The sequence below is a fragment of the Notechis scutatus genome, chromosome 2, assembly GCF_049901735.1.
Source record: "Notechis scutatus isolate UNSWTSFEM ecotype Mainland chromosome 2, rNotScu1.2, whole genome shotgun sequence".
Lineage (NCBI taxonomy): Eukaryota > Metazoa > Chordata > Lepidosauria > Squamata > Elapidae > Notechis > Notechis scutatus.
Window position 1 is genome coordinate 142503124 of NC_142010.1, and position 16478 is coordinate 142519601.

The window sequence follows — 16478 nt, forward strand, 5'->3', positions numbered from 1 at the left end:
TGTATGCTCTTTTTTTTACACTCTTGTTAAAGTTCCTGTTTCTACAGGAACCCTCTGATCTGGATAGGGAATTTTGAGAGTTATAATCCCAGCCCGTTTGAAGGGAAGGAGGGGTGGGGTTGATTCCATTGTTTAACATGGCAGAAATTACTGCAACTCTTCTGATAATTCCAAGGCTCCTTTAATATGTTCAGAGAAGGCATATCCTAAATCATTGGAAATTCAGGCTCCAAACACTACTTGGGAAAAGTTTATTTTCTTCCCCCATCATGCACTTGCAACTGTAATTGCATTATTATTTTCTCAAATCAAGAAGTTTGAGAATGTGTTCAAAACATTTCTTCACAATTTTTTTTTCTGTTATATGGTAATCAGGTATCCGGATGTTCATAAAAATAAATATCTGTATTTTCTCTGAGCTTGCTAGATGTTTATACAAGTATGCCTTGTTTTCACAGTCCCTGTGTAGAGAAAATCAAATAAGCTCAATTAGGACCAAATGTACAATTGAAAGCTTCTACAAAATCTGGAATTAACTGTGCAGCTTAGACTTATAGTTGTTAGATTTTTCATCTGGACGAAAGAAATGTTACTTTTAACATAAAATGGGAGAGATGCCAGCAGCAGGTAGCTGACTGCAATCCCATTTTCTCCACTCAGCCCCAGTGTATGCCCAAGTAGATAGGAACCAGTTTATGCCTTTTTATTAATAAATAATTTTGGGCTGCTAGAACCGTGCTACAAAAATCTAAACGGCCACTACATGGGAGCAAAGAGGTAGCAAGATATTTGCTATCATCTACTGGTCATCCGCATTTTCACAGCCTGGGTCTAATAGTCATAGAATAAGTGCCTGAATGAAAATAATAATTTGTTCCTTTAAAACCACAAGCTGGATGCCCGTAGGAATCTAAAGCTTTAGTAGGAGAGATGTGTTGCATATATAGAATCCCAGGTTCAGTTGTTTTATATACTCAGTTTAATTTCCAATTAAAAAGGGCCTGAAGCTGCTTATAAAGATTACCATTTGGAACCCTTGTAAAATTCTGTGCTTAAGGCACATAATAAAAAGTTTGTTTAGTAGCAGAACTGAAAAAGAACTTTGTTTTAGGAAAGCACTAACAGTCTTGGCAATGGAAGTTTCATGTGCTTCCCCTTCTTTTCTCATTTGCTCACTGTCTGGTTTCAATATATGTCCTTTCCGTGTATCTGAGAGTGGCACGGTGGCTCAGTGGTTAAGACACTGGGCTTATCAGCTGGAAAGCCAGCAGCCCAGGTTCGAGACCTGAGCTCCATGTAACGATGTGAGCTCCTGTCCTCACCCCAGCTCCTGCCAACCTAGCATACAAATGCAAGTAGATAAATAGGTACCATTTGAGTGGAAAGGTTACACTGCTCCATGTCGTAATGCTGGCTACATGACTGCAGACAAGTCACGTGGACAGCGCTGGCTCAATGGCCTTGAAACAGGGATGAGCACCTCCCCCTATAGCCGGCAATGACTAGCGGAGTAAAATCCTCAGGGACTCCTGTGTATCTGAATCTTTCCAGATGAATAGTCTTTCTGGTTTCCAATCTTCTTAATCAGGTAGTCCAGTAGTCCAGGCAGTAGGTAAATGACTACTGTCTCTTTGCAGTTACAATGTGATGAAAAAGTAACTTTGCGACCAGTGCTTGCTTGCATTTACAACTTTTGTAGGTCTCTGTAAAGCAAAGCACAGTTGTAGTTTCACTTATGACCTCTTCCCTTAATGATCCTGTTGCCAGTCCCAATTGTGGTCTCTAAACAAAGATTACCTGTATAGTTTAAACACGGGATGGATCCAGGATGTCTGGATATTGGAAAATATGTTGGAATTAAGTTGCTTTAGGCCCAATCACAGGTATATCTTTGCAAGTCTAGAGTTTCCACACAAAGAGCAGCAAAGTAGGAGTCCTTTGACCAGTAGCTGAGCTAAGAGAAATGACAGACTGGCACTATGTACTTATTTTCTGTGTTTTCAATTGGCCTGCAGATCTTATTCCGCCACTTAAGGTGTCACCCAATCAGTTGCTTAAAAAAGCATCTCTTTCATCCCTCAGCAAACATGCTGTGATATGTACACAGAGAGAGAGGGGGGGGGAGGGATGGAGAGAGAGAGAAGGTTGGTGATGGCCATCAACTATTATTGGAGCTTTGAAACAAAGTTACAATTATTGCCAGTCCTTTATTTAATCTTATGCAGCATAACTTTGGAGTACTTACTATCTGGATGTCTTAACTAAAGTTTTTCACTCAACCAAAGATTTTAGCCCATGATTTAGAGCAAGGAGGAGACCAATTCTTGTCTTGCCCATCCATAACAATTAAAAAAGATTAATCAACCTGGTACTAATGAAAATTGCACTTGAAATAGTGAAGATAAATATGAAAACTCCCTGAAGTTGCCCCTCTGCAGAGTTACCTTGCTACAGAGATTGGATCACCTAAATTCTGGGTGATGTTCAAAATGTTGTTCTAAAGATACAGTAACCGTTGATAGGTTTTTGACATTATTGGATAAAAGATAAAGGAACACGAAAGTTATAACTAAGCCGCTTTACTGTTTCTCGTCCCCAGGGCCCTGGGGGACCACAAGGAGCCCCTGGCCCAGCCGGCGAAGAAGGGAAGAGAGGAGGTCGTGGTGAGCCAGGAGCTGCAGGACCAAGTGGACCACCCGGAGAGAGGGTAAGTGATATCATTTGCAGGGAGTAGTCCTCTATGAGGAATGCCTCTAAGCCAGAGGTGTCAAACTCACGGCGTCATGGTGGCATGGCATCACATGATGTATCAGGACTTTTCCCCCCCTTCATTAAACTGGGTGTGGCCGTGGCCAATGCATGACGCATCCGGCCATGGGCTGTGAGTTTGACAGCCCTGCTCTAAGCCATGTGGTGTCAGGCACGAACAACCAGATCCATATGTGTAGAGTTTAAAGTTGCTACTTTATTGTTTTATGCCTGTTTCACAGGAATCTTCCCAGACTGGTAGCTTGTGCCAGGGAAAGGCCAGGTAAGCCTCAGAGGCATTCAGGGAAGTCGTTCCAATCTGGCCCTCTTGTGTAGCGAGTTTAAGCTTATTCCCTGCTTGAGCCCTTCTCCCAACTGGGGCAGTGGCTCTCCAACATGTGGTGCAAATTTCAAGCAAGGGATTAATTAAACTTAGGTTGGAAGTTGGCTAAGGTAGTGTCTTACAGTTGATCTCCATTTTGATTGAAATTGTTGGAATAAAAGGCAACAGATAATACAAGGTAATGTCATGTTAGTGACACATAATTTTTGAGGCCATTGAGTTCTGGTCCCCAAAATAGCAGCCTCTTGATCTTTTAAAGATTGTAGAGCAATAGCCTCTATAGAGTGAACTCATGTTTTAAGTGCAAAATATTTGGACCGTTATAGCACAGAAGATATAAAGAAAAAATTGTATTTGGTCAGAGCTCTTGGCCAAAGTAGCTATACGACTCTTTGTTGCTGTTACTTGTTACATTCATAGAAATATAGTTAATGTACCTTGCTCTAAGTGGCCATGTTGCAATAGAAAAAAATTCCCCCCTCCACACACACACTCACACACACTTATACTTCCATAAACTCTCTCTTCTATGGGGAATGGTGGTGCGAGAGAAGAATTGTATTGTTTCCATCCTTGTTTGCTTTGCCTGGACCATTGAAAGGGAGAAGTATGGTTGCCAATTCAATCTTGGCTTTATAATACCTGTCGGGATAGCCAAAATGCAGGAATTTGGAAGAGGATAATGCCCAACATCTTTCCAGTGGGAAAATGGCCTGCCTCACATTCTGAAGAGTACGGAGTTTTCCAATTTAAACCCTTTTTCGGTTGGAAAATAAGTTGGCTCTTATGCCAAAGGCAGATGCAAAACTGGCATTGCAGGAATATATATCTGGGAATAGAAGAATCGGAGGCGCCCTACTATGTAAAATGGTCTTAAGAACATTGAGATTCTTCCCTTAGAACAGGTTATATTATTTAGATCCACACAAGGTATTTCTTGTGTATAATAGTTATATTGTTAGCATACTCGCCAGCTATGTCCTTGTTCTGAAAGAGCTAGAAGTGATCCAGGGTTCCAGAGCTGAATCTTTGGTAATGATGTATTTTTTGCTTTCAGGGTTCCCCCGGAAATCGTGGTTTTCCTGGTCAGGATGGATTAGCTGGCCCCAAGGTGAGTGTTGAACTTGCTGCCTTCTCACTGGAATAACATTTTTTTAAAAAAATAGAAGTGTTCTTTGTCTCTTTTTTTCTATCACTATTGACAAATAGCAATCTGAGGTATGAAAATGACATTCTGTGTTTCCTTTAAAAGTCTCCCAGCTCGTGCATTCTTTCACAGAAAATATAATATTAACATTTTGGACATGCTGTAAGATATCTTTAGAATCAATTGATTAACATTTTTCTTTGGAAAAGTTCACCACCTCATCCATTTCACAGATTTATAGTACTTAGGATAGGGGTGAGCAATCCTGTGGAGTTTTACTTCTAAAATTCATAATTTACCAATTACATCCGGGTGCAGAAGACATGCATTTAGAAAGAAGAATTGAGTATAAATTGAGTATAAACTAAAGAATTATCTTCTTTCATTGTCCTATATGGTTCCATAAAGTTCTAATTCTTTCATAAAGTTCTAAGTTCTTTCATAATCATTGTGAGAGAACTAGTGGGGTGTGGTAGCTTAGCTACTAGGATTGAAGACACTTTGGACCAGGCTCAGCCTTAGGGTCATTGAGTAAATTTGGGCTGGTCACTTCCAGCCTATCTCACTATTTTGTTATCTTTGGGGAAATAAATTGGAGGAGATAGTGCTGGATGTACCAAGTTGAGCTCCTAGAAAAAAGGTGGGAGAGAAATTTAATGACTGAATAAATAAATTTAATGACTGAATACATCCATTTGTGGTTACTATTGTCCTTTGTAATTTAGCTTGAGGAGGAATTATTTTACTACAGAGGTAGGTAAATCATTAAGGACTAGGATGCAGATATGCTGCAAACTTAGTTTATCTCCTGCTCACCTCTTCTGGTTTTTTTTTTAGGATGTCAGAATAATTAAATGAGTTTTAAACCTCTTTAATATATATAGGAAGTCCTCGACTTACAATAGTTTACAATAGTGACCATTCAAAGTTACAATATCACTGAAAAAAAGTGACTTATGAATGTTTTTTCAAACTTACAACTGTTGCAGCATCCCTTTGGCCATGTGGTCAAAATTCAGATGCTTGCCAACTGGTTCATATATATGATGGTTTGCTATATATGTATATATAGCATATATAGCATATATAGCATATATATATATATATATATATATATATATATATATATATATATATATATATATATATATATATATATATATATATATATATATATTCTTAAGTTTTTTGCGGGTATTTATATGTATGGTATTCAGCTTTGTTCAGGTATTTTCCCATGTCATTATAGTTGTGCTTTTAAAGTTGTAGCAATGTTTTGGCCGAATCTCATCATCACCTGATGATGGCAGATGAGATTCTGCCGAAACGTAGCTACAACTTTAAAAGTACAACTATAATGACATGGGAAAATACTCGAACAAAGCTGAATACCATACATATATATATGTGTATGTATGTATGTATGTATGTATATATACACACACACACACACACACACAGAGGGGGCCACGTGATCCCCTTTTGCAATCTTCTGACTAGCAAAGTCAATGGGGAAGCCAGATTCACTTAACAACCGTGTTAAGTTAACAAATGCAATGATTCACTTAACAACTTTGGCAAGAAAAGTCATAAAATGGGGCAAAACTTTAGCAACAAATATTTTGGTCTCAATTGTGGTCTTAAATCAAGAACCTACCTGTATAATGTAGGTGTGTCCAGAGTGATGGTAGAACATTGGGCCAAATACAGGTTTTCCTGGTATTCTTCAGAAACTCTTTGACTAATGTCTTTCTTGCTTAAATCTTCTTTAAATAGGGTGCTCCTGGAGAACGTGGCCCTCCTGGCCTTGGGGGACCGAAAGGTGGCCCTGGAGATCCTGGACGACCTGGGGAGCCTGGCCTGCCTGGTGCCCGGGTAAGATCAATGTGGAATTGAATAAGCCACCTAAAGGAGATGCCCCCCAAAGTGAGAAGAACAGCTAGTCTAGGGATTCTCGCATCACTGTGGAAGAATATCACTTAGAAATAGAAATAGAATAGAATAGCAGAGTTGGAAGGGACCTTGGAGGTCTTCTAGTCCAACCCCCTGCCTAGGCAGGAAGTCCTACACCACTCCAGACAAATGGTTATCCAACAACTTTTTAAAAACTTCCAGTGTTGGAGCATTCACAACGTCCAGAGGGCAAGTTGTTCCACTGATTAATTGTTCTAACTGTCAGGAAATTTCTCCTTAGTTCTAAGTTGCTTCTCTCCTTGATGAGTTTCCACCCATCGCTTCTTGTCCTGCCCTCAGTTGCTTTGGAGAATAGCTTGACTCCCTCTTCTTTGTGGCAGCCCCTCAGGTATTGGAACACTGCTATCATGTCTCCCCTAGTCCTTCTGTTCATTAGACTAGACATACCCAGTTCCTGCAACTGTTCTTCATATGTTTTAGCCTCCAGTCCCCTAATAACTGAAAGACCTGACTTCTCAGTATTGCTACTATTTATATACGTGAATCAAGCCTGCTTATAAAGCATGTGCAGTAATATACCTGATGACACAGCTGGTGTCAAGTAGTACAAAACATTCTTTTTGGGTAGAGAAACGAAAGGCATTCACACTGCTGTGGCGTCAGGTTGGATTTATACAGATGGATTAAAGCGTCTCTAAAGAATTGGGTACTTTTTGTGTTGAGTCTCTGTTTTTGTTTTTTAAAGGAAGGGGTTATGCAAATAGTCCTTGTTTTAGCACCTGCCTCGTTTAGCAACCAATCCTCAAACTTATGACCTTTGCAGGTCAGTAAAGCAAAGAAAAGGCTAAGTAACATCACAAGCAAAGATACATTTTCACTTAGCAACTGCTTCACTTAGCAACTAAGTTGCCAGTCTCAATAGTTATTGTTTAATAAGGGCTGTCTGTAAGAGACAGTGCGCAGTTGTTTTGCATTTTGTATCTGGTTAAAAATATACTAGGGTATAATGCCTGGTGAGACTTTATAATGAAATAACATCATGCCAACCTGTATACCTCATCTGTGCTTTATTTCATTGCACGCTACAGTTGATGGACAATGCAGTTATGATCACTACCGTCTGAAGTTATTATTAGAATTAGAGGAGAGGAGAAACATATACATACTTGTACTGTAGTAGAGCAATTTAGATACGAGATGTAAGTAACCACTAGATGGCAACAAGTGCATACAGAAAATTCTTTTAATTTTCCATTTTTTGCAGCTCAAATATGCTAAGCCAGATTTGTGGCGTCCATAATTCTCAGAGCTTCCAGATTAAGTTTTGTGTCCATAAAAGTCCCTGTTTGAACAGTCTTGACTCAGAAAGATTCTGCCCCATTTTCAGTGCCAGGTGTGAGGTAGAATGAGTGAGTTTGGCTGCTTGGCAGACAGAAAAAGCTATGAGCAGTTTGACTGCAGCAATTGCAGCTTTATCTGTATTTACAGCGGTAAAAGGATCTATTTGGGTCATTTTTATTTGTGATGGGTGACTAGATAGATAGATAGATAGATAGATAGATAGATAGATAGATAGATAGATAGATAGATAGACAGATAGACAGATAGACAGACAGATAGATAGATAGATAGTAGATAGATATTTTTATTTATTTTTTATTTATTTATTTGATTTGCCAATTATTTACAAGATAATAAGTATAAGTGTATACATAGTTGTGAATACATGAAATGGGTACATATAAGAAAAATAAAAGAAGAATAAGAGAAACAATAGGACAGGGATGGTAGGCACGTTGGTGCGCTTATGCACGCCCCCTACAGACCTCTTAGGAAAGGGGTGAGGTCAATAGTAGACAGTCTAAGGTTAAAGTTTTTGGGGTTTGGGGAAGAAACTACAGAGTCGGGTAGAGTATTCCAGACATTGACCACTCTATTGCTGAAGTCGTATTTCCTGCAATCAAGTTTGGTGCGGTTAACTTTGAGTTTGTATCTATTGTGTGCTCTTGTGTTGTTATGGTTGAAGCTGAAGTATTCATTGACAGGTAGGACATTGCAATGTATGATTTTATATACCATGCTTAAATCAGACCGAAGACGGCGTAATTCAAGGTTTTCTAGTTCTAGAATTTCAAGTCTGGTGGCATAAGGTATTCTACAACGAGTAGAGGAGTGGAGAACTCTTCTTGTGAAATATTTCTGGACTTTCTCAATTGTGCTAATATCAGATACGTAATGTGGGTTCCAGACTGATGAACTGTATTCGAGTATTGGTCTAGCAAATGTTTTGTATGCTCTGGTTAGTAGTGTGATATTACCAGAGAAAACGCTACGTAGGATTAGGTTAACAACTCTTAATGCCTTTTTGGCTATGTAGTTGCAGTGGGCTCTAGCACTTAGATCATTAGAGGTGAGTATTCCAAGGTCCTTTACAGAGCTTGGGTCATCAACAAGATCTTGACTATTCAGCTTGTATTTTATTTTCTGATTTTTTTTGCCAATATGTAAGACAGAGCATTGATAGATAGATAGATAGATAGATAGATAGATAGATAGATAGATAGATAGATAGATAGATAGATAGATAGATAGATATGGGTGGATGGATGGAAAAGAGAAAGAAAGAAAGAAAGAAAGAAAGAAAGAAAGAAAGAAAGAAAGAAAGAAAGAAAGAAAGAAAGAAAGAAAGAAAGAAAGAAAGAAAGAAAGAAAGAAAGAAAGAAAGAAAGAAAGAAACAGGCTCTGCAATCTTTCAGCCAGTTATCTTGGGCATATTGCTTCAGCTACTGTTCCTAAAGTTTGAGACAATGAAAGCACTGGGTAAATTAAATCAGAATTAATTTTCTTGGCAACACTTGAAGAAATCCGAAACTATCTTAATTTCCTTTTTATATATATATATAAAACCTCTTGTTACTAGGGCCTCACTGGTCGTCCTGGAGATGCTGGTGCTCAAGGCAAAGTTGGTCCATCTGTAAGTGAAATTCTGTACTTTTCCTCTTGTGGCATGCAGAATATTTGAGGACATGGTTAAGATAGAGGACTTTGATGATAAAATGAGGTAGAATTGCAAACATTTCCTTTGTGTTAACTTGTGTGGAGAATTTTAAAAAATACCAAAGTTGGATTTAAAGCTGTGACCTGTTTCACATATTGCACGAAGCCATTGTTTGCTTACACATAGTTCATTGACTAAACCACACACATCCATGTTTCCACAACGTACTAAGTCAGCCTGATTTATAAACCACATTGGAGGCTTTAAGCCACTATATTAAGCCAATGAGCCATATTAGCATAGCACATGAACCTGCAGAAAAATATATTTATATGAGAATATATATTTATATACTTGGTGAGTCAATTGTGGCTATTCTTAATAGTGTTATTAGTCAGATTTGTATTCCATCTTTCTTCCAGATCTCAGTGTAGTTTATAGGGAAATCTCTTATTAGTTTTATCCCCACAATAGCAGATTTGTGGATAGGTTGGGCTAAGAAAAAGTACTGTTATCCAATTCCATAGCTAATGGTGGCCTAGAACTTGTGACTTCCCACTCCTAATCCAACATTTTTACTTCTAGACCACAATAACACTTTAAATACTTTCATAGGGGACATGATCCCATCACTGTACAACAAAAAAGGCATGAAGGGTGAATGAATATCATTATATAGATCAATTTTACACTGACCTATTAAAAACAGGTTAATAAAACAAGCAGCCTCTTTTCCAGGTCAAGTTAGCATTTCTACCCAGCTAGGTCTGTAGTGGCTTGCCATTTACTGGTCTTTGCCTTTCTCCCTCTCTCTAGGGTGCTCCGGGTGAAGATGGACGACCAGGCCCACCTGGTCCTCAAGGGGCTCGTGGTCAGCCTGGGGTCATGGGTTTCCCAGGCCCCAAAGGTGCTAATGTAAGTGAAGCTGTATTTGACTCTTAGAAGCAGGACCCGGGCAATTTTTGAAGGGAAATAGGGAGCAAGTATGACATTTGGGCAGCTAACAGAAAGATCTCTTGACTTCTCCAACTTAGCCAACATTTCCACTTATTTACCATACTTTTTCTGCTCTCCCCAATTTGGGTAGCTACTGTAGTCCTTTTTTAAAAATACGATTTTATTACATGATTAAAAAGTAAAGAAGCAAGAAAAAAAAAGAATCATACCAAGAGCAAGATAAAAGTTGTGGAAAAAGTAAAGGAAAAAAATGGCTTCCCGCTCTCTTTGATACAGCTATAGATAAGAAATACATCCAATTCTTACTCTAAAATTAACAATATCCTACATTATTTCCGTTGGTCCATCTAATCATCAAATCCCAAAATCAAAATTACATTTCTTTTAGTTTCTTGCAAACCACCCTCCTCAGAAGTACTTTAATTAACAACTCATCACTGTGCCTTAAAATATAACCAGATAACTCTTTATTCCATACCTCATCCTATTTTCTATAAACTCAGTTTTAAATCTTCAGCTCTCTTATTATTAATCAGCAAATATTTAATATAAATTAACAAAAATATCTAATATAAATATATAGCCCTTTCCCATTTAGTCTGTTTTCTTTCTCTCTCTTTTAACAATTAAATGTTACAAAAAAGAAATAAAAAAGTATCAAACATTATCAAAATTAATAACTCATTATTTGCCTAACAAGAACTATTATCCCATTAGACATTTTTTTTTAAAAAAAACAACCACTATTCAGTCCAGATAACTATTCAAAATCACCGGAAATAAGAATGCATTATTTAACCATAATAAGATAAATCAATTCTATATATTTTTTCCTCCCAACCATCCTTAAGTCCCATAAATAAAAAATTAACTCCTGTTTTCTTCTCGTATCATTTCGTCTTCTCTCAGGCAGTTACTGCAATCCTATAAAACAGGGATCGCCAACCTCCTGGACCTCGGGCCACCAAACTCATAATTTTAAATCCCAGGGACCACTAACCGGTTCTGTGGGCGTGGTCTAATTTGTGGGTGTGGCTTGGTGGTCATGTGACTGGTTGGGCATGGCTTGTATGTAAATATTACAAATATGTATATAAATATTGAATTTTTTATAAAAAAAAGAGCAACTTTTACCCAAAATCAGGCAGGCAGGCAGATTGAGTTGCTCACAGAATCATTCAGTGATCTATCTATCTGCCATTGTCTGTCACATAAAATTTGCTTGCCGTGAGTTTGCACTGAATAATAGAACCTTCAGTGCTAAGGGAGGTTCGACTGTGCTTAAAAGCAGAGCCGAAGATCTAAAGACTAGCTAGAAAGCAAGAAATGCAACCATTTCCTGCTTCCTAGCTAATCTAAATCTCCCAGCACAGCAGAACAGCTGATGGTCAGAAAAGTTGCAATTTAGCAGGCAAATTTGCCAGGTAAAGAGTGAGTGGGTGGGGAGGATTCCCGCGGGCCATGTGGGCGGTGCAGCCTTGTGTTTCTGTGCAGCCTGGATTAATTGCTTTGTGGGGGTGCTCTGGGGGTGAGATTTCTCTGCAGCCCACCAAAATTTTCTCATGGCCACCGTTTGGCGACCGCTGCTATAAAACACTATATCTCATTATAACAGTGGAGAAAGAGTAAGAAGGGGGGACACCGAGTTTAAAAATTAGAGGTTCTCCCAACGGGACCTTTTATCTTTATTAAAATATGCTTATAAGTTATTTTGTTCCTCTTTCTATTTAGGGTGAAGCTGGTAAAGCTGGTGAGAAGGGGCTACCTGGTGCTCCTGGATTACGAGTAAGTTTATTCTGCATCTTCTACTGTTAAAAAGCCCTTTTCTGTTTATTTACGTACTGTACTTCCTTTAAAAAGTTAAAAAGCCCAGCTGCACCTGAGATGTAAAAACATCTCAGTTTCGTCATGTCTTCTCAGAGAAGAGACTATCTTCTTCTTCCCTTCTTTTCCACATTTGTGTAAATCAGATGTTAGCTGAGAACCTATGTCAGAGGTGGGATTCAAATTTTTTAACAACCGGTTCTGTGGGTGTGTCTTAGCTGGTGGGCGTGGGTTGGTGGTCATGTTATTGGCTGGGCGTGGCCAACTCAATATCACTCACATCGAGGCACGCATCTCCTCACCTGGCCTCTCATGACTGGTGATGCTGCAACAGTCATAAGTGTGAAAAATGGTCATAAGTCACTTTTTTCAGTGCCATTGTAACTTTGAATGGTCAATCCACACAAGCAAAGTACCAGCAAAGGAGAGGGAAAAAAACTCCAGAGACGTTCCTGAGACAAGAAGTCTAGTCCTGCCAAGAATGTAATAAGGGTTAATGGAGAGGCAGTTTCTGTAAGCAACACCAGAATGTTTCCTTCCTGCCTTCCTTACAGGATTAGGCCAGTAATTTCTTCTAACAACTGGTTCTCCGAACTGCTTAGAATGTTAACAACCAGTTCTAGTGAATAGGTGCGAACTGGTAGAATCCCACCCCTGACTTAGGTGCTGAATTGCAAAGATGAGAGATTTTGGGGAATAATTCTCACGAACAACTGTGCAAAAAAAATCGGTGCTGGTACAGAAGCACATTTAAACTATTTATACAATTCAGTGTTCCATTTTTCTCAGTGGTGGGATTCAAATTTTTTTACTACCGGTTCTATGGGCATGGCTTGATGGGTGTGGCAGGGGAAGGATACTGTAAAATCTCCAGTCAGAGGCGGTATTTGCCGGTTCTCCAGTAACTGCTCAAAATTTCCACTACCGGTTCTCCAGTAACTGGTCGGAACCTGCTGAATACCCACCTCTGATTTTTCTCCATGTAAGTAAAACTGTTCTTTGTTCTTTTTAAGTTTCCTACAAGTGTATTTACAAGGAAACTCATCAACCCAATTTCTAACAATGAAACATAAAGTTTTCTAGAACGATCTGGAAAGATATGCAGAACCTTGAACTATTTGAAAAGCCATTTTGTTTGTTCAGAGTTGCAGTATTGGAAGATTTTAATAATTATGCACATGCTTTAGAAGCCTCAACATATAGGTGGCATGTCTCCGGGTCTCCTTCCTCTCTTAAACATTTTACTTACGCACAGAGCAACTAATGCCAACGAGTACAATGGTGAAGTGCATTTGTGCCACACTTTTATTATCACTAGCTGCACACTTTGGAGTTCCTACTACTCTCAGCAAGGAGGAGCAAGAAGCAGCAATCCTAGATTTTTCCAAAAGTTACAAAATTTTGTAGCATTTTGGCAAATCTTGACATATATGTCTGAACGAACATTTTCATCTTTGAGAATTATTAAAAGAACAGAAGGCAGAGATTCCAGAAATATGCATTAAACCCCCCCCAAAGAAGGGTTAAATTTTTTTCTCCTCCTCCTCCCCCTCCCCCTCTCCCTCCTCCCTCTCCCTCCTCCCTCTTCCTTGAGCAAGGATTATTAGCTGCTTATAGCTAAGGGATAACGGAAGGGGAGTTGATGTGATCAATGAAGGCTTTTTGTCTGCACTTGTTTCTCTCAGGGTCTTCCTGGCAAAGATGGTGAGACGGGAGCAGCTGGACCACCAGGACCTGCTGTGAGTATTTGCTTTTTTTATATTTTTTGGAGGGTGCCTGGGTACAATCATTACAGAAAGGAGGCAAAATCAAAATCCTATCTTTTCCTAAGTTTAGAGAGCTTTTATGAGGATCAGCAGGATTTTCTTTTGGCTTGTTATGATCAGAAAGCGATCACTCAGCAGATTAGATTAGCAGATTACAAAATTAGTTTTTCGTTCATTCTCTTTTATTTGCAGGGAGCGTATTCTTCATGAGTAACGTTTATTTCTTTATTATATTTATATCTGGTTTTTTCCTGTAAACGTCTCAAAGGGTCACATCTGGTTTTCTTCATAATCCACTTTATCCTTGCAAAAGTCTTGTGGGATAGATTAGGCTGAGATTGGCCCATGTTCTCCCAATAAACGGATGAATTTTAACCCAGTCTCCATAGTTCAAACGCTATATCACACTTAAGTGTTGAGTCCTCAGCAGTAGAACATCAGTTTCTATTACTCGTGTGCGAATTCTGTGGTTTCACTATGAAAAATATGGGAAGAGCTCTAGCTTATGGATCGAAAGTGAACTTTGCAGCAAAGTAGGAAACGAAGCTATGGAAGAAGATGGTGATGATCACAGCAGGACCATAGAATTCATTAGTAATGAGTAATAGAACTTGGTGTTGTATTGCTGAGGGCTCAATACAACGCCTATACAAAGAACATATTGAAATTCAGGGATTTCCATTAGCGTAGGAGATGCATTGGTGGTGGGGGGTCTATTATGGAAGACAATATGAATCCATTTAATAAGACATAACTGTAAGTAATATTTAGGTAATCTCTGACTTTGGCTTACATGAGTTATCTCTTTCCACTTCTTGTTAGGCTCACAGTGTTGTTGTTGTTTTTGATGATGATGATGATGATGATGATATTTGCAGGGGGCTGTTGGAGAGAGAGGTGAACAGGGTGCGCCTGGACCATCTGGATTCCAAGTAAGTACAGCAATTTATTTATTTTATTTATTTATTTTGTCAAGCGATTATAATAGTTATAAGTATAAACATAGTTATGAATACATGAAATGGATAAATATGGATACACATAAGAAAAATTATATTCCAAGCCTTCACTACCATGCTGGAGGACATTCCCTCACACACACACACACCAGTCCTAGCAATTAAATCTGCTTGTCCAGGGGAGTATAAATAGACACAGGCCTAAGGAAAAGACTACCCAATTCCTGCTGAAAGCACCTGCAACCTGTCTATAATTTTAAATTTTATCTGGTTCCTCAAAGATGTATATATGTTTTCAGGGTTGCATTTGTTGACGATAACTTCCTGCCAAATAATTTTAACAGGTACTAGGGAGGCAACAAGGAAAGCACTATTTTTATTTAGTCTGTCTATCACCTCTTTTCCTGGACTCAGCTGGATTCCTGGCATATCCCAAAGGCTTATATTCCTCACGGTTTGCACAGAAAAAAAAACTCTGGAAGAGAGAGAATTAATCAGAGGTGCTCAGGTAGGCAGGTGTAGATTTTGTTGCAGATGTTTGAGAACCACAACAGGAATGTATCCATAGTTGTCCCATCATCTAGATAGGGGGATACTATTGTCCAAGTCCAGTAGTAGACTCACTTCATGTTTGATAATAAATTAATGCCTGTTCCTTTGGATCTAAAAGTCCTCTTTCTTCACTGGATCAGAGTGTTACTTCGTGAAGAGAATGAAGCGAGACTTCTTAATACCAAAATAACTTCTTGCTTTCAGGGACTCCCAGGCCCACCAGGCCCTCCAGGTGAAGGTGGAAAACCAGGTGACCAAGTAAGTAATAAATATTAATACCCATTTAGTACATACAACATAGATACTTACCAGTATGACGTGCAGTCTTTCCTACGTCTTTTCTATAGGTTCAAAATAGCTTCTAGATGTGGAAGTAGGTTGAACTGCCATTGAGTTGGGGATAATACATGTACTGTACATCTTTCAGAACACACTAGTTAAATAGTCTCTAAGGGTAGTGGTCAGGTGCAACAAAAGAATTCTTCTGGAAAAGCAACTTTTTGATGGGTGGGGTGGTAACTTGATCTCTCCTGATCTCGATGGATTATAAATCATTCAGTAGCAGCTAAGCAAAACAATAGAATTGCAGAATTCTGCAGTGACACTGAGATGAGTTTCTTATGAAATCATTTTTTTCCGATGAAAAAATACACTTCAAGAAGTATATTAGTTTGCCCTGGGCATTCTGTGTTTGCATGCTGAATATCCCCAGGCTGATAAACTTGTGTCTGTACAGGATAATATTACAGAGGTTGCAATGGACTCTAGATAGCATTTTGTTCAATCACCTGCTCAGTGCAGGGTCTACTAGGAAATCTCTGCTAGATAACCATCCAACTTATGTTTGAAGACCTATAGAGATTGAGTCTGAATGAAGTCGCAGACCTATTCATTGAGTCTGAATGAAGTCGCAGTGCGAGTTTTATCTGGCAGAAGTAAAAAAAAACTTGTGGGTGTTGTATCAGAAACTAAGATGTAGAGGTTACATTACTGATATATAATGCTTCCAATCTTGAGTGTGGTGATGGAGGAAGAGTAATAATAATAGAGTAATAAACATCATCCTCATAACGACATCAGCAGCAGAAGAATTAAGGAGAATGTTGACTAAAATACCCCCCGAAAAGCTGCTTATATTCAACCAGCAGGTTTTCAGTATGAAAAGTAAATTAGATATTTCAAGGTAGCCAAGGAACCGCCTGCTACTGTTAATAGGAATACTGAATCACTAATGAGAAATTCAGTAGGTATCCAGTGCAGAATCTATGGA

The 16478-nt window shown here is 38.8% G+C and overlaps 1 protein-coding gene across 2 annotated transcripts in view; it reads left to right on the forward strand.

Annotated features, from left to right (window-relative positions):
* Nucleotides 1–16478, forward strand: part of COL2A1 (collagen type II alpha 1 chain) — a 78914-nt gene that overhangs the window by 37142 nt on the left and 25294 nt on the right. For both annotated transcript variants that reach the window (XM_026673938.2, XM_087956447.1), the window contains 9 exons: nt 2600–2707; nt 4149–4202; nt 6015–6113; nt 9073–9126; nt 9967–10065; nt 11839–11892; nt 13617–13670; nt 14576–14629; nt 15413–15466. In XM_026673938.2, the coding sequence (XP_026529723.2) occupies nt 2600–2707; nt 4149–4202; nt 6015–6113; nt 9073–9126; nt 9967–10065; nt 11839–11892; nt 13617–13670; nt 14576–14629; nt 15413–15466 (630 nt within the window). The remainder of the gene's footprint in view (nt 1–2599; nt 2708–4148; nt 4203–6014; nt 6114–9072; nt 9127–9966; nt 10066–11838; nt 11893–13616; nt 13671–14575; nt 14630–15412; nt 15467–16478) is intronic.